Source organism: Pteropus medius, unplaced genomic scaffold (genome assembly GCF_902729225.1).
Source record: "Pteropus medius unplaced genomic scaffold, Ma_sr-lr_union100, whole genome shotgun sequence".
Classification (NCBI taxonomy): domain Eukaryota; kingdom Metazoa; phylum Chordata; class Mammalia; order Chiroptera; family Pteropodidae; genus Pteropus; species Pteropus medius.
The window spans coordinates 24,100,269-24,121,100 of NW_024342471.1; the positions used below are offsets into that span (position 1 = coordinate 24,100,269).

At 57.0% G+C, this 20,832-nt stretch overlaps 1 protein-coding gene across 3 annotated transcripts in view; it reads right to left on the reverse strand.

The window, feature by feature from the left end:
• Positions 1-3,690: 3,690 nt before the first annotated feature.
• Positions 3,691-20,832, reverse strand: part of PMEPA1 (prostate transmembrane protein, androgen induced 1) — a 53,822-nt gene continuing 36,680 nt past the window's right edge. For all 3 annotated transcript variants that reach the window (XM_039864685.1, XM_039864687.1, XM_039864688.1), the window contains exons 2-4: positions 13,646-13,800; positions 8,189-8,242; positions 3,691-7,767 (exon numbers count right to left, since the gene is read on the reverse strand). In XM_039864685.1, the coding sequence (XP_039720619.1) occupies positions 7,219-7,767; positions 8,189-8,242; positions 13,646-13,800 (758 nt within the window). In that variant the 3' untranslated portion in view covers positions 3,691-7,218. The remainder of the gene's footprint in view (positions 7,768-8,188; positions 8,243-13,645; positions 13,801-20,832) is intronic.

Below are 20,832 nucleotides of genomic sequence, written 5' to 3' on the forward strand. Positions count from 1 at the left end.
AAAAGTTTAAGACTTGTACACTGAAGACAGAGCATCACTGAAAGGAAATTAAATAAGATCTAAATAAATGGAAAGGCCTCCTGTGTTCATGGATTGGAAGACTTAATATTGTTAAGACAGCACTATTCCCCAAATTGATCTACAGATTCAGTGTTATACTTACCGAAATTCCAGCTGGCTGTTTTGCACAAATTGAAAAGCTGGTCGTCAAATTCATATGGGTTCCAGAATGTGCAAAACAATCTTAAAATACAATAATGAAACTAGAGGATAGACACTTCTTGAAACTCACTAGAAGGTTACAATGACAAGGTCTGTGTAGTTCTGGCATAGAATAGACATATAGATCAATGGAATAGAATTAAGAGTCCAGAAATGAACCAATACCCTTATGGTAAATTAATTTTAGAAAATGACGCCAAAACAATTTAATAAGAAAAAGAACAGTCTCTTCAACAAATGACGCAAGGAAAACTACATGGATATGTACATGTAGAAGAATGAGTTTGGACCCTGACCTTATGTCAAATACAAAAATTAACTCAAAATAGATGAAAGACCTAAAGAAAATAGTTAAACCTATAAAACTCTCAGGAGAAACAGGTGTAAATCTGCATAACCTTGTATTTGGCCAATGGTTTCTTAAATATGACACCCCCATCTCCCCCAAAAAACAACCCCCCCAAAAATAAACTGGAATTCATGAAAATTAAAAACTTTTGGTTTTTTGTGGTTCAAAAAACACAATCAAGAAAGTAAAAAGACAACACAAAGAATGGCGGAAAATTTCTGCAAACTATATATCCAATAGGGAATTACAGAATACGTAAACGGAAATTACACCTCAACAATGAAAAGACGACTCTCCCAAACTAAAAAGAAATGGGCAGAGGATTCGAACGGATATGTCTCCAAAGAGGACATGCAAATGTTCAATAAGCACATGAAAAGATGCTCTCACCGTACTTAGTCACTGAGGAAATGCCAGTTGAAACCAGAATGAGATACCATCTCACACCTGCTAAGATGGCCTTAATAATAATGATTTCTAAAAAGGGAAACAGCAAACATCGGTGAAGGCAGGCATGGAGGAGTGGGGCCCTGTACAGTGCTGGCAGAATGTAAATGGTGATGCTGACAAGGCAGTTTTTGAGGCAGTTCCTCAAAAAGGTAAACACCAAATTACCCTATGGCCAGTCAACTGACTCCTCTTTGAGGTCTACAGCCAAGAGAAATGAAAACATACGTCCACACGAAAACCTTGTACGTGGATATTCATGGCACCTTTATTTGTAATAATCAGCAAGTGGAAGCTGCCCAAACATGCATCAACTGATGGCTGGACATGTGATGCATCCAGGCGACGGAGTATTATTCCACCGAAAGGAAGGTGTTGATATACACGACGACATGAGCGAAGCTTCAAAACATTATGCTAAGTACAAGGAACCGGACGTGCACCGTAAGATCACATATTGTATGACTCCACTTACATAAATGTTCAAATAGGCAAATCCATGGATCGGTTGTTGCTGGGGGCTGGAGAACGGGAGAGGGAGGGAGGGACAGCTAATGGGAGTGACGTGTCATCGGGGATGATGAAAATTTCCGGAATTAGTGGTGACCGTTGCACGACTTTGTGAGTATACTAACAGCCGCTGAATGGTCCATTTAACAAGGTGCATTTTATGGTATGTGAATTTCATCTCAACTTTTAAAACTTAAAAGAAACAAACAAAGAAAAAAACAGAGAGAGAGAGAGAGATATACCGGGAACTTCCGTTTTCAGTTCCGACGTGCAAACAGCCTGCAACCACCACTCTTACCCTTAAAAGGAAAAAAAAAAAAAAAAGATGAACAAACTAAAAATCAACAACTCGCCTTTACTCACCAGAGAACTGAGACCACAAGATAAACCTCCACCATGAAATCTGCAGAGACAGTCGACTCCAGACAGTCACAGCTGAGGCGTCCCCGGGGTGGTGCTGGCCCACGGTGGGCGCACAATACCATTTAGAATGGATCGGCTCTAAATGGAACCGTTGGCGCTTCTCCTAGTCGCATTCTGATCACCTACGGGATGGTCCACACGCTGTAGGGAGCACTTCTCCTCACCTTATCAAACCACGCCCGCCACCCTGCCCCGCTGGGGCATCGCTCTGCCTCGTCGTGCGGGAGCCTCGCCGGGTCCCCTCACGGCCTCTGCTCCTGCAGGCGCCTGGTTCATCCTCTCACCTCGTCTCCTTCCTAATAGCTCTAAGCTCAAAATCCAGCCTCCAACAAAACTCCCTCTCCCTCCTAACAGCCCCCTCTTGCCTCATGTTGTGCTGTGGTGCCAGGTGAGTTCAAGGTCGGGGGTTGGGTCAGAGCACTGGGACCCCCAGCAGCCATCTCAGCACCCAAACGAGCAGCCACTTTCGGCTGAGAACTTAGCATAGTGCTTGGTGCCTGGTCGATGCTCCGTAAATATTAGCTGTTCTGATTTCAGTCACTGTGGACTGATACGGCTAGATCTGCTTGAGTTGTACTCAAAGTAGCGGGGGTAGCGGGGGGGAGGGTCTCTTTTCTATTAGAGCACAGGACTCCCCTCCCCGGCTAGGAAAGGCTCTGCTCTGTCCTGACCACCTGGGAGAGGTGTGCCCAGCCCAGGACCTGAAAACTAATCCAGAGGCTTCCGGGACATTTGATTGTATGAAAACCCTCCCTGGGAGCCTACTGTTACTAAAGGCGGTTAACATCTGTGTGTGGCAGGCACCCTTTTGCAGACTTGCAGGTACCATCGGACACCAGGTGCCACCAGCTCACAGGCACCATCATCTCATTCTACAGGTGAAGTGAATGAAGCTCAACGAGGGAGCGACCCCGAGTGAGAAGCGCTCGGACACCAGCGCCAGGCTGGGGCGCGGCACCGTGGAGCCTGCCCGCTGCCGCCCCTGAATAGGAATGCGCTTCTTAGGTTTCTCCCTAATTCTTTGTGATCTGAGGTTTTCCTGCACCAGAGAGGAACCAGGTAAGGTGGACAAGGCCGAGCTCCGCCCAGATCCAGCGGGAGGTGCATATGCCTCCACGGCCCAGCTTCAGAAACCCTGGGGCCGAGGCCCAACACTGAGCGTCCCTGCGGGTCACCTACTCGGTTTGCGTGGACTTTTCGAAAGCCTTTACCTGACAGTAAAGAGAAATAAATAAGCATTACTGTCACAGGCACTGCGGGTGCCCCACTGAGAACCCCCAGATCCCTTTTGGGGTTCTGTGCTCCACTTCTGCTGTCTTCTTGCTGACTCCCTGAACCGTCTACCCTGGGAGACGACTGTGATACACCCCTTCAGACAGGGGCATGTCTCAGTTTACTTCTGGAAGAACTCCACCTAAGGCAGATTCTTTCTTGCAGATCTTATCAGAGCTTTCACCATGCTATGGCGGTTAATGATTTTCCAAAAGGGAGGAAAAGTAGGCAATGTTTTGGAAATGCTTTTAAACCAAATACCCTCCCTCCCACCTTATTAAAGCCACCTGCCTGGGGAAGCGTGTTTTCACTGGGCTCCCTGTACTGGAACAGAGAGGTGGAAGGACTAGCCCAAGGTCACACAGCAGCTCAGGGGACCGCTTCCTCCCCACTGTATGCACCTGGGGTTGTTGCCGAGGGTGGTGGGGGTAGGGGAACGACCAAAGAAATTTTTTAAAAAGCTTCAATCCAAAGAACTGTAAAATTTATTGTATAAGTATTGCAGCTTTCCAGAACGTCATCATTCCACTAATAATCACTGATACACAAGCATTCCATCAGGCCCGTGGACCGGCGTCCGAGTACAGAGTCTTACGCAGCAGCGACGTGGGGGCTGCATCCGGCCGTGCCACCGAGTTTACAGAAGTCTCACAGAACTCGGGAGACAGGGCTGCACGGGAGAGCAGTTCCAACACCAAGGCCACCACGGGAAAGCACCGCCATCCCACAGCCACCAAGGGGTCAGGCAGGCCAACGAGCACACGGCATCCTTCTCGATTCTGGAGCACAGCAAAATCTGTAGCGCGGATTCCGGGGGCAAAAAAAATCTCTTTCCTGATCACTGGGATGTGCTGCGGACCTGGAAGCTTTGTGTCGCACACAGGAAAAAGAAATCTCCGAAATGGACAATTCACAGAGCAGACAGACGTGGACAAGGAACGGACTCAGTGCTCGCTGGGCGGGGGCGGGGGTGTTGCTTCGCCTTTGGCTCTTTGAAAAACCCCTGGGCTTTTGGGGAACGTGGATGACCCTTAGTGGACTTTGCTAAGTCCGGCTGCGTCTGCGTAGACCCGGGCTTTGCGGGTGGGGGTGAGAAATGCGATTGACAAGCAGGGAAACAAAGAAGCAATGAGGGTTTGAGAAAGCTGAGCCCAACCTGGTCCCCCGTCAAACCAGCCACTTCTGAGACACCCCTCCCAACTTTCTATTGGAAAAGGGGGGCCTCCTGAGGGGTGCTCAAAGACTTTTCAAACACAACGGCATGCCAGCCCACATCTAGAGGAAAGAGCCTGCCCCTCACACTCTGGGGTCCACAGAGAAACCAAGAGCTTATTTAGCTACAGCAGAAGCTTCCAGAAACACACCACCAGCTTTCGTGGGATGCACCCTGGCTTTGACAAGCTGCCCGCCCCCCCAAAACACTTCGGAGCACGAAGCCCAGGGGCGTCGCAGCCCGGTGGCCTGGGGGTGGCCTGGGGGGTGGCCTGGGCTGCAACACCAGGGCGTGCTCGCCCTCGAGCCAGCCGAGGCCAGTCGCCCTCTCCTGCTCCCTTCCCCTAACTGGCTGCGAATCCGGCAGACGCGGACCACGCCGCCAAGCAGCCGGCTTCGGAGTCTGGCTCCAGGACCTCGGCTCCAGACTCGCTGACGCTCCTCGCACAACCGAGGTCCACGTCTAGGTTTCGGTCCAGACGGGCGTTAAACACGGTCCTTGACCAGGGAGGCTGGAGGGTAGGAGGGGTCCTGACCAAGCGAGGCACGTCCCAGGTGGGGGCGGGTGGGGCACGACACGGGAGAGTGGTGGGGACGTTGGAGAGAAGCAGCCGCCCTTGGCCGCCCGAGTGCGCCGGGCACCACGCGGGGACGCCTGGCCCGGTGACGAGAGAGCCAACTGCTTCTTCACTAAGGCACTGGGGAGACGCTCCACATAAAGATATGTTCTAAAAATGATACCTATAAATGTGTCCCTGTACCCTTCAGGACAAACTGTATTGATTTCTCTGCACGACATTTTAAAAGAATCCTGTTTGAGAGGGAAGCAAGTTGCAGGCGGAAGACCCCACGGAGAGGCGAGTTTGACTGTTAAGGTACAAACACGTTCTGCCAGGCTGGTCGGCCGACGCCCAGACGACACTACGGCCGTGGGTCGCCATGTTCTTAAAACGTGTATATAAATAGAGTTCCGATGGTCAGAACATCAAAACTGTTCTCAGGTTGTCTGTTTTTCAAGTAATAAAAAAGTTGCTTAAAAACAACAGTTATTGCCTCTTATACCTTTTTCTTACGTTAGGTTGCCAGGTGGCATTCTGCCGAAAAGGAAGACGCCTCCGTGGGGTGGAGGGGTGGGGGAGGGGGCTGCTCTTCCAGCTGGGGGTCCCCCAGCCCAGATTGTATTGGAGGGTCTCCTGCTTCAGCCACTGTCACGTCTACTTGCCCACTCACGCTTCTTCACTGATGCCACCACCACCCGAGGGGGCTCGCCACACCCAGACCTACTAAAATCCTGGTCAACAAGCTGTGTCTGAGAAAGATGCTTATGAAAACACACATAAACAGACACGTCGAACGTGACCGTTTCCAGGGGGAGGGAATGGACGTTAAGAAGTAGAGAATTCTGCTTCTAAAGCATCAAGCACAGGGTTGCAGTGGACCTGTCTTCCTTACTCAACCCTTTCGCGTGTCCTGGGAGAAACCTGTGTGTGTCACGGTTTCACCTCTGGTCTTCTGTCGATTGGCCCTGTTAAGTGAGAATTAATACAGAAAGACAGAGACAGGGACGCGGTCCTATTTGTAATACTTTGGGCCTTTCCTATATGCCAGGGGACTGCACGGACCTCAGCCGACAAATTCTGGAGCCCGCTGACCTCGCCACCAGAGCACTCTGCACAAACGAGCCGTCTACACCCCTCAGGCGGGTCACTGGCAACACAGCGACAGCTTGCGAGGACCACCTCAGTCCCTTCCTACCGGGACCTTCGTGGCTGAAAAAAATGGGAAGAAAAACTAAAATTCCTTCAGTAACAGTTTATTTTCATTTCGGGAAAGGCAAAGCCACCGCCTGGAACTTGGTGCCTCGAGTGACTTTCCTATATTTTGTTTGTGATCCAAAAACTGTCCTGGCCCAGAGGGGAAAATCTGTGTCCCCTCTGGGAGGGAATGTGTAACGAGGTAATCACCTACCACTCACTGGACAGAAGCTTCCACTTTGCAGGAAAGGGGCCCGGCCGGAGGCCTCTCCCCAAGCTCCGTGTGGAGCACACCCTCTCTGCCTGACGTCGAAATTCAACATTTTTCCCTTAAAATTCTCGATAGACCTGATAGAAGTCTCCATCAAACAAGCACTGACATATTTATATTAAAAAATAGTGCAAAAGCTCAACATTTATATAAATAACTCTAAACCCCTGTTTGTAATTTTTTTTTCTTTACAAGGTAATACACACTTTCTGAGTTGGCACTCAAAAATGGCCATTTTTCTCTTCTAGTTCAGAAAACAACTTTTTTTTTTTTAATAGGACTCTTCTAATACAAAAATACTCCTGCCCTTGCACATACGGTTTCTCTTATTTCATATATATTTATATATATATAATATTGCAGATCTTTAAACAAAGGTTTTGTGCAAATATGTCTTTAAAGTTAAGTGAAATCATCATAAACAAACAAAAGAAAATAAGCATTCACGCACGTAGCTCGACTAGAAACAGAAAAGATTAGGGTAGTTTTTTTCTGGGGTTTTTTTTGTTTGTTTTTTTCCTTTCGCCTTCAAGACAGGGCTCAACACAGAAACGTGTTTTGTTTTGTTTTCGTTTTTGCTGTTTTTGCAAGCTTTCTTAGCTTATGCATTCAGACCAGACAGGACACGTAAATATTTATACACAGAGAGGTGGGGAGGGGCTGGTGACGCGCGCACTGCCCGTGTGTCACCCGGTCCTCCTCTCGTAAGAAGTGCGGAGTGTTTCGCCTTTTTACCCACCGCCGCCCGGCCCGGGTCCCTAGAGAGGGTGTCCCTTCTGTTTATCCTTCTCCTGACTCCAGGCGGCCGTGCTCTCCAGGGGCGCGAGGTGTGCGTGCTGGAGCCGGGCCCCGTCCAGCAGGGGGTGCGGCCCGCTGCTCTGTTGGTGCTGGAAGGAGGCGGACCCGGGGTAGTGGCCGATGACCTCGCTGTAGGTGGGGGGCGGCCCCTCCATGCGCCCGCCGCCCCCGTAGCACATGGCGCTGATGCCCGAGTTACTGCTGGGCGGGCAGGGGCCGCCCAGCATGGCACTGTCTATCAGGTCGCTGTCGAAGATGGTTCTGTTCGGGGGCGCGCGCACCGACTCGCGGTTCAGCTCCAGCTGCTGTTCGGGGTCCCGCAGCTGGAGGGTGCAGGGGCCCTGGTAGGGCGGGGGCTCCTCCCCGTCCGACAGCGAGATGGTGGGCGGCAGGTCGATCTCGTGCTGCAGGTACGGGTAGGTGGGCTGGAAGCGGTGGAAGCGGTCCCGCGGGGCGAAGGGGGGCACGGCCAGGCGGTCGGTGGGCCTCGGTGGGGCGTACACCTGTGGCTGGAGGGGGCAGAGCAGGGTGAGGGCCTCCCGGAGGCGGGACCGCGGCTCTGCTCCCTGGGCGCGGGGAGGGAGGGCGGCAGGTGGGGCAGGGTGGGGGCTGAGCCCGGAGCCCAGCCGGGGACTGACCCCAGGGAGCCCCCACATGTGGCCGTCAGCACTGAAGCAGCGGCAGCCTCATGCCTCCCCGGTCAAAGGTACTGCTCCCTACTCCCTGCACACACTGTCCAGGCAGGGAGGGTCCCGGCGGCCAAGGACACCTCTTCAAGGAAGGGCAGAGGTGTGAGACTCTAGCAGTCACTGCTCTAGCAGCGGGGGACACCTCCAGCCTGGTGGAGGGGACCAGCTGCCGGCAGCCTTGAGGGCCGGTAGAGAGAGGGGCGATGGGGGGTGGGGGAGGGGAGGCAGCACTGGGGCTCACCTCTGGGATTCCGCCGCCTGACACGGTGCTCTCGGAGGGCCAGAGGCATCCTTCCTGTATGGGGACGAGAGGGACCCGTCACTGGGATGGGCAGAGGTGGGAGAGCAGAGGGTCAGCCTGGCTCGGACCCTGACATGTCACCCATCCACCACCCCGGCCCGGGCCCCGGACACTTCCTGGACGTGATGGCAGTCGCCTTGGAACTCTCTCTCAGCACCCACCGCTGTCACTGAAAATGCATCCTCTGCACTCACGCCCCCAGAACATCCAGCTGACTTGTGGGTCCCTCCGCAACACACTCCAGCAGCTTCTACAGACCTCGGAATAATTCCGAACGGACTGCGAGCTGGCTGATAAGGAAGCTGGTCTGATCGGGTCCTCCAGGCCTTGATCGCCTCTTGCTTTCTGGGCCACCTTGGGCAAGTCACTTAATTCCAGAACTTAAGGAGTGGAACATACAAACTCCTTATAGTGCACGTGGCCCTCAGTGAGCACATGAAGACAGTGGGTGCCACCACCGTCTCTCCAGCCATGCTAAGTGTGCTCCTCAGGGCCTCTGCACTGGCCACCCCACTGCATGGCTGACTCTTTGCTTTTCAAATCCAGTGGTCCCTGCAGATTTTCTCTGGCATCATTATGTAAAGGCCCCTCTCTCATGAAATACACTGTCATCTGATTACTTCCTTCACAGTATCTGTTGCATCTGGAATTATTCTGTCTACATATTTACTTAGCTCTTTATAATCTGTCTGGCCCTCCCTCTTGTGAGCCCAGTTTATGGGTGAAGAAATATAGGAGAGCCAAGAAGAAAAGTGCCCAACACAGCTGCTCTGCCACAAAATGATAGTCAACAAACGTGCATGAGGCGCCACATCTGTGCCAAGCTTTGGGCCAGGTGCTGGGCACGTAGCTGCCACCTCCCACCCTTTGTCCTGAGATTCCAGGCAAGGCCTGTGGCTCCCCCAGGAATCCGGGGGGCTGGCGCTGGACTCCAGACTTCCCACGGGCGGCCAGCCTGCACGGACGCTGTGGAGGGCGAGCGACACACTCACGTGCTAGTTCAGCCACACTACAGACTCCCTGGCCCCTGCTACCTCCCACCTGTGGGCAGCACCTGCCCTGCGGGCCACCCTGACCTGGGCCTGAGCCACCAGACGGAGCTGGGGGAACAGCGAGCCCACCTTGCAGAGGGGTCAAGGGGACGGGAAAAGCACACTCTGCAGACATCAGGGTCTTGCTTTTGCACCAAGCTGGACACCTTTGCTGGGGACGTCTCTTAACTGATGAAGGACTTCTCCTCTCCACTGAGATCCCTTTTCACGGGGAGAGACCCGAAGGTCAGCAAAGTGGGACCCAGGCCAGCATCAGTTCATCTGAGGGCACACCTGGACACTGGGCCTGGGGGGTACGGATGTGTCCTTTTAAACATTAAAATTAGCTTTCTTGAGATAAAACTGACGACACATAATCAACTGCACATATGCTAAGTATATAACTTGGTTAAGTCTTGGCATATGTACATACCAGGAACCATCACCACAGTCAAGATAACAAATACACCTATCCTCCCATTAGTTTCCTTGGGGGCACGCTGTCTTGAGGGTTCCCAGTTTAAGACAATTCTCACCCGCAGTCTGGGGAGGAATGCCCGGCTGGCTGCAATTTCTCATGTGACCACTAGGGGACACTGTGTCTCTCAAAACTGTCCCATCAGGAGTGCACTAAACCATGAAGACTCAGTGGGGTCTAGTATGTTCCAACTAGGGGGACGCAGAGAGCAGACAGCCACCGTTACTGTCAATATGGTCATCACTGGCCATTTTGTTACTGATATTCGTAATGCCACATCAATTGCTGCCACGGTGCCAGCAACTGTGCTAAATTCTAAGCACCGTCTCATCCGCCGATAAACCTGTGAGGCCAGCAGAGGCCTGGCCAGCAAGGGACTGCCCTGAGAGCCTAAGCCTCGCCCTCTGCCTCCAGGTGCATTCTGGCTCAGGCTGGTTCTGGCAGGCTCTGCGGCCCCCAGCCGGGCCCCTGGCACAGCCCAGGTGTGTGCCAGGAAGCAGAAGGGGGAACATCTACCGGCCCCCCAGTGGACTTGGGAGCCCTGGGGAGGGGTGCAAGCAGCTAAGGCTGGCTTGGGTGAAATGTGACCCAGATGAGCCAGTGCCTAAAACCCTCCCACGAGGCTCTCAGTGCCAGGCCTTTCACAACGTGGCCACCAACCTTTTCCCACCACTGCCCACCCCATCCCCTGAGCCCTGGCCCAGGGATTCCCACCTGGCCACACAGTGGCATCACCTAGGGACCTTAAGAAAACACCAATCAGTGCCCATGGGCCCCAGTACAGACCCACGACCACCCATCATCCTCAACACGTGACCACTTCCAACCTGCACACCTGGAGGTCCAGAGGCCCCCACAGCACCTGAGCTCCTCACTCAGCCTGGCTCTGCTGGAGGGACACCCTGCGTCCAGCTGGTCACACTGCACTCGTCAGAACCCTCTCGCCCAGAGGTCACGTCCTACTCACCGTGTTCCCTGATTCAGTGGATGGCCCCCAGCATCCTTCTGGGTGCAAATGCCAGACCCCTAAAGGTTGTTCCTGGCAGCTCCTTCTTGCCCCTCCTCTCCCGGCCCCCCGGGCTCCACCTGGCTCCCTGTCTTTCTCAAAGCTTCCTTGCTCACAGCGAGGTCAGCCAGCCTGCCATGGTTTCCCATCTAACCCAGGGGTCCGCAAACTGTTTCCTTAAAGGGTCAGAGAGTAAGATATTTTCTGCTTTGTGGGCCACAGTCTGTAGTAAAAGATGCCATGGGAATGGGCGTGGCCGTGTACCAATAAAACTAGTCTATATCTTGATGAACCCCCGATTTGGAGCCACACGCCTGCTCGACAGCCCCCCGAGGCCAGATGGAACCTGATTCTTCCCTGAACCCCCAGCACGCCTCCTCCCCCATCTCTAAAATGGGATCACATCCACCAAGTTTTGCAAGCCAAATACCGTGTATTCTTAAGTATTTGCTGAAAGAATGAAGTAGCAAGACACTGGTTAGGACCCAGGCCAACACGAAGGGCCCAGGAAGGCCGAGGGGCTGTTCCCTGGAGGCCATAGCCATGGGCCCTGTGGGAGGAGGAGACCCATGCAGGGCTGATTTGGGGACAGAGGACAAACACTCGCCCCATCCAAGGCCCTGGCTGAGCCTCCGGCCTGACTCCACCCACGCGGAGCAGGGCACAAACCCGTCTTCCCAGGGAGCTGTGGGTGAAGTGACCATCGCTGTTCCAGATGCTTAACCTAATGGGGGAATGGTTAAAGGCTGCTGGGGAGAGAAAATTCAAAGCAGCGGCTGTTTATCCACACTGGCGCCTGAGAGCAAAGCTCAGGGGCCCTGGAGCGGCCCAGAAACAGGCAGGAGGCTTCCTGGTTGGGGGATGGGTACACCTGTCCATCTGTTCACTTGTGCCCAGGTAGAACTCTTCACAGATAACACTGCCCTCACCTGCCCACCCAGCACAAGCCCCTTCAGACCCGCAGTCTGCGCCCTTGCAGTGGCTAGAGTTACCGTAGTAGCTATCATGGAGTATGTCCTGGCTTCCCCGGGGGACACCGCAGGGCCACATGGCTTACGTGGGCTTGAGCCTCATCCTCTAACAGATGAGGAAACAGACTCTCAGAGCTCGGTGGACGGGGATCCCATTTACTGAGACGGGAGGATGGGCCCGGCCTCAGGCAGACAGTGGGGTTTGGGTCTCTGGAAGGTCTCGGGGCTGAGACTCCTCAGATGTGCCCTGTCTGGAAGGAGGCCCCCAGGAGAGCTGCTACATGTACTGCACACTTAGCAAGTCTCCGTGTTTACCCAGCCAGGCGTCCCCAGGGGCCTGTGCAGATGGCTGGGTAGATGGGGGTTGAAGGGACTTTCTTTTAGCCTCAGGTGTCTGAGAACCAGAGCCTGAATCCCTGACGCTATCTGGGTTCGACACCCCGGGTGCTTGCTGCCCACAGGGCTGTCTCTTCCTCCGAGAAAGCAAAGGTGGCTCCCGCTGGAGCTGCTGCCGTGCCCCCCACGCTCGGTAACTCTATCCTCCCACGACTGCAGAGACCAGACGGGGGGCCAAGCACGGCGAGCTCCACCCAGTCGGTAGACGCACACCTGAGGACCAGGGGGGAAGAGAGCCACCCCGGAGGCATGCTCCCGGGCTGGGGGCACCCTCACCGCCACCCTCTCCGGCCCCAGCACGCGAGGCAGGACAAACCGGGCCGTGGGCTCTTCAAACTGCCACCTACAAGCTGCGTGGCCCCAGGCTAGAGCTCCTGCCTCTCTGAGCCTCCGGGTCTACTCTGTAAATGGGGTTCCCAGGCCGGTGCAAGTGTGGGAACCTGCGTGCAGACTCGGCAGACGTGCGCCTCGCGGCACGGCTGCAGGGCCGTCGCCAAGGTAACGGCAGTGACAATGAAACACGCAGGTGAGCACGGATTTCTTCAGAGCCACCGTGCCCTCCGGACACACGCTGAGCCTCCGCCGGGGGCACCTCGGCTCAGAGGGACCAGAGAGGACGCAACCTGGTGACGTCCTGAGGCTGTGCCCTGACGCACGTGGAGATGCCCGGACTTGTCAGGGGTTTGGCTCAGCCCCACAGACTGAGCAGGGCCGCCACCCCCCGGTGTCCCCTGGAACCGGAGGCCACGCCCAGCACCGCCTCCTCGTTCTGTCGCTGTCCTCCCAGAGCCCAGCAAACACGGGCTCGGAGACACGCACCCGCCCACGTGCCACCTTCTCCCTAATTCCCGGCCCGCACGTCAGACCGGAGCTTCTGTCCCAGGCTGCCCAGCCAGGCATGGCCGGCCCAGGGCCGGGAACCACGTGGAGGTGGACGCCGCCCCTCCCTCTGGCTCCTCTGCTGAGGGAGGGGACCCAGGGCAGGGCTCAGCCCCGGAAGTACAGGGACGAGGGGCGCCTGAGCCCTAAGCCCTGAGTCGCCTGCGAGGTGGCACATTCCTCAGCCTCTTCCACACAAAGAATGGAGACCGAAGCCCGCTTCTTGGATCAGGGACTGGTCCCAGGGCACACAGCCAGGACCAGCAGAGCTGGCACTGAACTCGGGGCCAGGAAGTCCTTTCCCTGGGTGACCTGCTGCCTCCAAGGCACTGAGAGCCTGGGCCAGACGTCCGCAGGGGACCGGCGGGAGCGGAAGGGCCCCTCCCTTCTGTCTGGGTCACGGCCTCGAGGCGGGGCTCCCCCTCCCTCCGCCCCGTCCCTTTAGCCCCCGCCTGGACCCAGATACCCTCCTCATCGCCCGCCTGGCTGCCTCCCGGTGGCTGCTGACTGTCTCCCCGCTCAGTCTCAGCCCCCCAGGTCCTGTGACACCCCTGGGGGACACCACACCACATCAGTGAGGGTTGTCCCACCTCCCCGGGGAGCTCAGGGCGCAGACAGGAGGGGCGGGGCACTCACTGAGGAGAGGGCGTCTTCTCTCCCCCGGCCCTGGCTGTGCCGGCTGATGAAGGAGCGACCAGACAGCTTGTAGTGGCTCAGCAGGCACGTGATCACCACCACCATCACCATCACCACCACCACGATGATGGTGATCTCAACGAACTCCAGCTCCGCTGCAAGGCAAGGGGACACGTGAGCCCTCAGGGACCGCGAAGCCCGGCCCTTCACGCCCCCAACTCGCACACACGCCCAGCACATAGGCACCTCCCCCCACACTCCACATTCCCATGGGTTAATTAATTTAGTCCCAAAATACACACACTGCGTGGCAATACACACTTATGCACACACTCATCACTTAATATAACCACCCCACACTACACACACACCTCAAGCCACACACACAACATACAATAATAATATTACACACATGTACACACACTCACAAGCACACTACACACACACACTTCATGCACACACACACACACACTCACTATTACACACACACACACATAATAATACACACACACACACACCGGGTTATGGGAGGTGTGTGTGCATGTGAGGACCTCCCCCTTTGGCAGTGAAGTAGCAGGGCCTCAGAGACACCACAGCCCGGTGGCTACAACCCTCATTTTTTTTTCGTGATTTTGTTCTGTTTTCGCCTCGAAGGCGAAAAAACCCTCCAGTGCTGGAAAAGGAAGGTTGTTTGACTCAGGAGGGTCCGTGTCACGGGGCTTAGGGGCCGTGGGTGGTGCCAGCAGGGACCACTGCAGCGGCCGAGGTGCCAGGCGCTGGTCCTGCCGGGGACGGCTGCTGACATGGCAGAGGGGGCGCCAGCCCAAGGCCGCCTGCCCGCCCGTCCTGCCCGAGGAGCAGCGGGACGCGCCTCCCCAGACCAGAGGGAGGCAGAAAGACTCCCCAGAGCCGCGGGGCGCTGACGAGCTCTCAGCCGAGGCCCCCAGGGCACAGTCCAAGCTCGGAGCCCCTGACCCAGCCCTTTCTTCCTCCAAGACCAAGACGGACGAACGGAGCCGGAGGGGGCAGGGCGGGCAGCAGTGGGGGAGACGGTGAGCTATGAGCCGGGTGAGGGGTATGGGTGCTGTGTCGGGGCCCTGCGCCCTACCAGCCTCGGTTTCCCCAAGGCGTCCAGCCAGAAAGCGGTGTGTCCTGGGGGACGTTACTGTGGACGCTCCTCCACACAGAACCCACACCCCCTCCGCGCTTGGCCCCTTCCCGGCTCCCACATTCCCATGCCCCTTTGCACAACTGCCCAGCCGTGCCAAGTGTGCGCTGGGTGGGTCTGCCCCAACACGGCCCCAGGGGACATGAGGGGCGGCCACAGCGGGGGCTGCTCCCGGCATCTGGTGGGTGCTGCGTAATATCCTACGTGCGCAGGACGCCCCACGACCAAGAATGACCGACAGTGACCCGGGGAGCACTCCTGCACAGGGCCGAGTCTTCGCCCCATTGCAGAGCTCTAGTGACAGGCTCGTGTCACCCTAGGACCCAAAGCTGGTGGCCCTGCCTTCCTGGCTATGCACTGGCCGTCTGCCCCGGAACCTGGGGCCCGGTTCGGAGTCGGCTGGGCCCTGGCTCTGGCCGTGGTGGGGCTGTGCTCCTGCTTCACTCTGGAGGAGCCAGGAGGGAGGATGAACTGGCCGGGCGCTTTGGTGACACTCTCCTGAGCCCTGGGAAGGCTGGGGCCCAGCCCAGCGGGGAGGGCAGGCAAGCCTTCAACTGCCCTCTGCCCTCCAGACACCCTCACGTCCCCATGAGGAGGTCAGGGCCTGGGCTGGGCAAAGGCCAAGCCTGTGGCCTCGGACCCAGTAACTGTGGCCACACCTTCCCAGACAGGCGGGTCCGGGGCCTCGGCAGCCTGGCCCGATTCTGTGGGCCCAGGTCCTGTGTTAGATAAAGCCACCCATTCAGGCGACACACAGGCTTGCTTTGTGCAACACCCACGCGCCCCCCTCCTCGGAGGGGCCTGCAATGCCCCCCCAACCTGATGCACTCTTCACCCCGGCTGGATGGTGGTGGTGGGACCCCTCCGCCCCTCCCCCACGGTGCCCAGGGGCCCGCCCACGCCGGGCCTGAGGGGAGGCAGGTGTGGGGCTGTCTCTGTCCCTGTCTTGGGCCCCGGAGGCCCACAGAGCCCAAGCCAGGCTGCTGTCTTCCTCCTGGAGTTTTCTATGGCCGAACTGGCAGCAGCAAGACCCCCGGGGGCTGACGGGGGCAATGGGTGAGGCCCCAGCAGGCCCAGTAGGTGTGAAGAAAGCCCCTCGCAGCTCCACTGACCATGCTAGGCACGGCCGAGAAGACAGGAGGATCTGGTTTCGGGGTTCTGGGGTCCACAGTGAGAGAATCACCCCAGATGAGCACGGGCTGACTGCCGTACCCACCCAGGTCCCTGGGCCACACCTCCATGAAGGCACAAACCCAGAAAATCCACGTGACAGGAGTGGGGAGCTCTCAGACTAATTTTGGGGCCACATTCTGGAACTACAGGCCTGGAGTCTGGGCCCAGAGCAGAAGGGATGCTCGTCAGGGCCGCTGAGCGTCTGCCGTGGCCTGTGCGACCCTGGATGTCACCCGGGTCCACCCTGGTCGCCCACGGCGAGGGAGGCCCACCCAGCGTGGCTGTGTGTGCCGGGGTGCTCGGCACTCGGGGGAGGCGCGTGCTCAAAGTGCCCCTTGGGTACGGGGGACCCACCAGCTCCCCTGCCACAGGAAACAAGGGCAGCCCAAGGCCACAAGCCCCGCAGGGTTAAGCGGGGCCGGGCTGGACACCCAGGGCCACACCCAGGTGCGGAGGCTTCTAGGGGTGCAGCAGAGGCTCCCCAGCCAGTGGCTGATTCACTTCTGCCCAGAGAATACCTTGGGCTGGGTGTTTTGGCCTTGGCCATAGGGTGAGGGTCTCTGGTCTGCCGACAGCACCCCTATGTGCTCCCTCATAATCAGGGTGCTCCCTCCAGGGGAGGCTGCCTTTGGGGGACATGAACCCACTTGCCCAGGAAGCACACCATGACAACACCTGCTGGGAGTGACTGCAAACTGGAGGCCTGAGGACATTTGCATCCACGGTTCCCTGAACGGAGCTACGGGCAGCCACCCTCTTTGCACGGGCGTGTGCCATGTGCTTGGCCCCAAGTCCCGCCCGGACCGATCACCCGCCTGGCCCCTGTGGGCCGCTTGGGCCTCAGCATCCGTGCCTGACTCCTGACTCCAGCTCCCACGGCAGCCATTGGTCATCGAGCACCAGCCCCGCTCCAAGTCTGCACACCTCTCTAGATGGGCACCACTAGTTCAAACCGCAGCGGGCCAAACAGAACGGCACCTCAGGCAGGCTGGCCCGGCCCGGCCGCACCTCCCGAACTCTCCAGAACCTAAAAACTGTGAACTGTCCGGCCTCGAATGCCAGCAACACAGTCGAAGATTTTAAAAGCACTGGGCAGGCCAATGCTTCAGGCCCTCTGGCTGAGACAGGGGCCCCAGGTCACTCAACCGCTAATGGCAGATGTGGAGCCTCAGTTTCCCCAGTAGGACAGACCTCCCCTTTACCTGGGTAGGAGGCCAACTGCTCTGCATGGATCTCACCACTGCCCCACCCCCACCTTGGTCCCCAAATCTCCTGTGACCAGAGTACTCAAAATCGAAGCCTAGTCGCAGACAAAGGGGGACGCGGCAAGAGGGGGTGGGCGGGCTGGTCCACAGCCCAAACTCACTGTTCTCACGGCAACCACTCACTGTAGCTATGGTGATGATTCTGACAGCTGCAACAGATGCACCGCTTTGAGCCCGCCTCCCGCGAGTCTGTGAGGTGGGTGCCGTCACCGTCCCCAATTTGCAGACGAGCAAACTGAGACTTGGGGAGAACGCGCCAGAGAAAACGCACTGAGAAAGAGAGGGGCCGGGCCCCGAACCCGCAGCCCCCCTGAGGGGCTAAGGCAGGGGGAGGGCCTTGTCCCGATAAATTCTCCCACTTTTCCCAATATCTGCTCGTTTCCCTTCCCCACACCCCGAGCACCTCTGAGGACCCCTGGCCCTGCCTTCCTGCGCCTGCCGGTTCCTAGGTGGGCAACGCTGGGCACATGCACCTGTAAGCCCGTTACGACCTGTGAAGAGCTCAGGGCAGGAAAGGGGTGCTCCGCCACCACCACTGTCCTAACTCCCGACGTCTCTCTGGGGACAAATGGCACCCCTCACCCAGGCCCAAGCCCTGGAAACGCTGGCTGCGCCCTGCTGGTCTCTAGGGTTGGGGATTTGGGGCAGGGTCAGTCCAAAAAGGTCGCCCAGGACGGTGGCTGGTCCCTGCTCCGAGGACAGGCTCTGAGGACCGACGGCTCGGGAAAGCAGTGGCCCACTGCCCTCATTTTGCTGCAGTGTCGAGTCTGCCCGCCAGGGGGAGCAGCTGTGGGGAGCAGCTCCATCATTTTTCTTCGTCTCCCCCTTGGGGTGGGTGATGGATGCGGGAGGCTCTCGGGGGTGACCAAGCGCATCTTCCACACGCGAAGCAAGGTCGCTCTAATTTAATTTGGCGTCCTCTTTCCTTGTGAATAATTTCACATTAACAGGTTCATCTGCCTCACGGGAGTGGCCTGACCCTCCCTTTTGTCTTCTCCGCCAGAGACAGAGACAGTCACGTTGAGACGTGGGTACACACGTCTCTGACCCTTCCCAGCCTGTCTGGTAATAGAGAGCTAGTGTGCGCAGAGCACCCCTAAATGCCAGGCACAGCCCGAGTCCTCACGGACATCATAGTACTAAATCCTCGCCGTCATTCTGTGAAGTAGACGCTAACACAACCCACCCGCCCACTTTACAGATGAGGACACTGAGGCTGAGAGGGGACAGGAAACACCAAAGGCCCCGACCTCCAACCATGCTGTCAGGGCCTGGCAGGCCACCTGCCCCCCACCCAACGGCCCCGAGCAGCTAACGACGATGCCTCTGAGCTCCAGAAAGAGCACAGGTTCTAGCAAAGGGCTCGCGTTGAACGGACTGGTCACCACGCAGGGTCAGGTTCGCCTGGGGCATCACCTGCCACACGATCCACAAAGCCAACATGGTGGCTGGTGGTGCCACCTCCCTGCCAACACAGGGTCTTCCTGCCCGCAGGTGGGGGAGCCATGGGGCACTGCATAAGGAAGCTGACACCTGCCATCTCCTCTGCCACCACCCGTGTGACAAACGCCTCGCCGGGACAGGGCTTCCGTCTCCTAACTCCCATGACATCCCTTGAGGTGAGGTGTCGGTCCCCTCACAGGTCACGGGCAGGTCCTGGACCTGCGGCGCTTCACCACCGGCCCGCCCTGGAGCCCCTGCCAGCTGGGCAAGCCAGGCTGCTCTCTCAGAATACGGGTTTTAAAATAAAATTAAATTAAAATAAAATCATGGCTTAAAAAGGAAGCCAATTATTTCAAGATAATTTTGAAACGCTCGACCAGAATTGTGATATGGGAAGGACGTCCAGGATTACATCTGCAACCGGGGGTGGGGGGCAGGGACATTATCGCATTAACTGCGACCTGCGGTTTCTGCTGGTGACCACATCACAGGCGCTGCGGATGCCACTGTGGTTTGGAGCCCGTGTTCTGGACCAGGCTGGTTAAGGTAAAGATGAGATGCTTTTGCATCCGAGTTTATGGGCCCCCGTTCTCGGTGACGGAGCTGCCACTCAACCCAAGATCAGGAGCCTCAGTTCAGACCCGTTTGGCCACTTCTCAGCCGTAAATGGGGCGAGGGCTGGTGTGGAATTCGCTAAAGTGGGCCCATACAGGTAGTATAGGCAGGTAATTGCCACTGCGTTTTCAGTTAATAATCGGAGAGACGTCAGGGCTGGGCTGGAGCTCGTTTCTCCTTCCTCAGCTGGAGAGGAGCTGGGCCAGAGTCCACCTGGCTCCTGGCAGCCCACAGGGGGTTTCCAGACCAGACAACCCCCTCAACCGCCACACTCTCCCCCCTGTGTCTGCTCCCAGTGGAGGGGCAGCCGGCGGCTTCCTGGTTAACAGGCAGCCCGTGCTGGCTGCCCTGTCTGGCCTCCTGGCCGCACACGAGGAATTAGGAATTGGCACTGTCTGAAATTTATGAAAATCTAATCTCGTTAGGCCCGCCTGGATGAGACTGGCAGGGGCGGGCTTCATTGTTATTCTGCGGAGCCCCAGCCTGCCTGGGGTTCAGGCCACTTCATTCCCGGCCCCTCCTCCCCCGCCCACCCCCACTGCATTTGAATGAGAACACAGTTCCCCCACCCCCAAGAGTTTCAAATAAAATTGAATCAGACGTCAAAGGAGCAGCTCTCTGGTCGTTCCTGGTGCCATTTCAAATACTATCGACGGCACACTGATTTCTTGCGGGTAAGACCTTTTATAGGTAAAAAAAAAAAACAAAAAAACAAAAAAAAACCACGGATGTCTTTCTCGTAAGGTTTCGGAGATGGGCAGCAAATCTAGGCCAGTTTTCTCATTTTTAAAAACAGACCAAGTGCTTACTCTGTGCCAAGCACGCAGCTGGCCGCTGGCACTCATGACCTGAACACGTAACCCTGAGACACTGTCCAGTGTTGTCCAGGGTCCAGGAGGAAACAAGTCACATGCTGGCTGGCGAGGGGGTGGGGACCGGGCTTGGCCCCAGGGCCTGAGGCTCCCTGCCCTGCTGCTCAGGGCGGAATTTAAGGTACAGGTTAAGGTCGTGAGGTTTGCCTCTACGGTTCCCGGGTTCGAATCCCAGCTTTGCCATGTAGTGTGTGGCTTTGGGCAAATCATCAGTGACTGGTGACCCCGTCCCCACTTCACACGATTGTGGGGAGAACCGAGTTCATTTGGAGCCAACATTTCCAGGAAGGAACCCCCGAGACCGCTGGCCCCACGCTGGGGTCACCCGAACTCACAGTGGCTGGAGGAGGCCCATCAGAGTGGGGGCCCACCACCAGGGCCCGAGCTAACGGACGGACGGCCTACCGGGGATTCGTACCTCTGCAGAGTGAAGTAATCTCTCGGGGCGACCGGGCAGACCACTTCCCGGGCACTCGCCTCCACGTGCATGTCCTTCGGGACTCTCTGCCTCCGCTCCCGAAGGACCAAGCACGCACGGCCTCACCTCAGGGCCTCGGCACGTGTCCCCCCGTCTGCCAGGAAGGACCCCTCCCCAGAGCCACGCGCTTGCTGCCTTCCTCACGATCCGGTCTCTGTCCCCATGTCACTTCC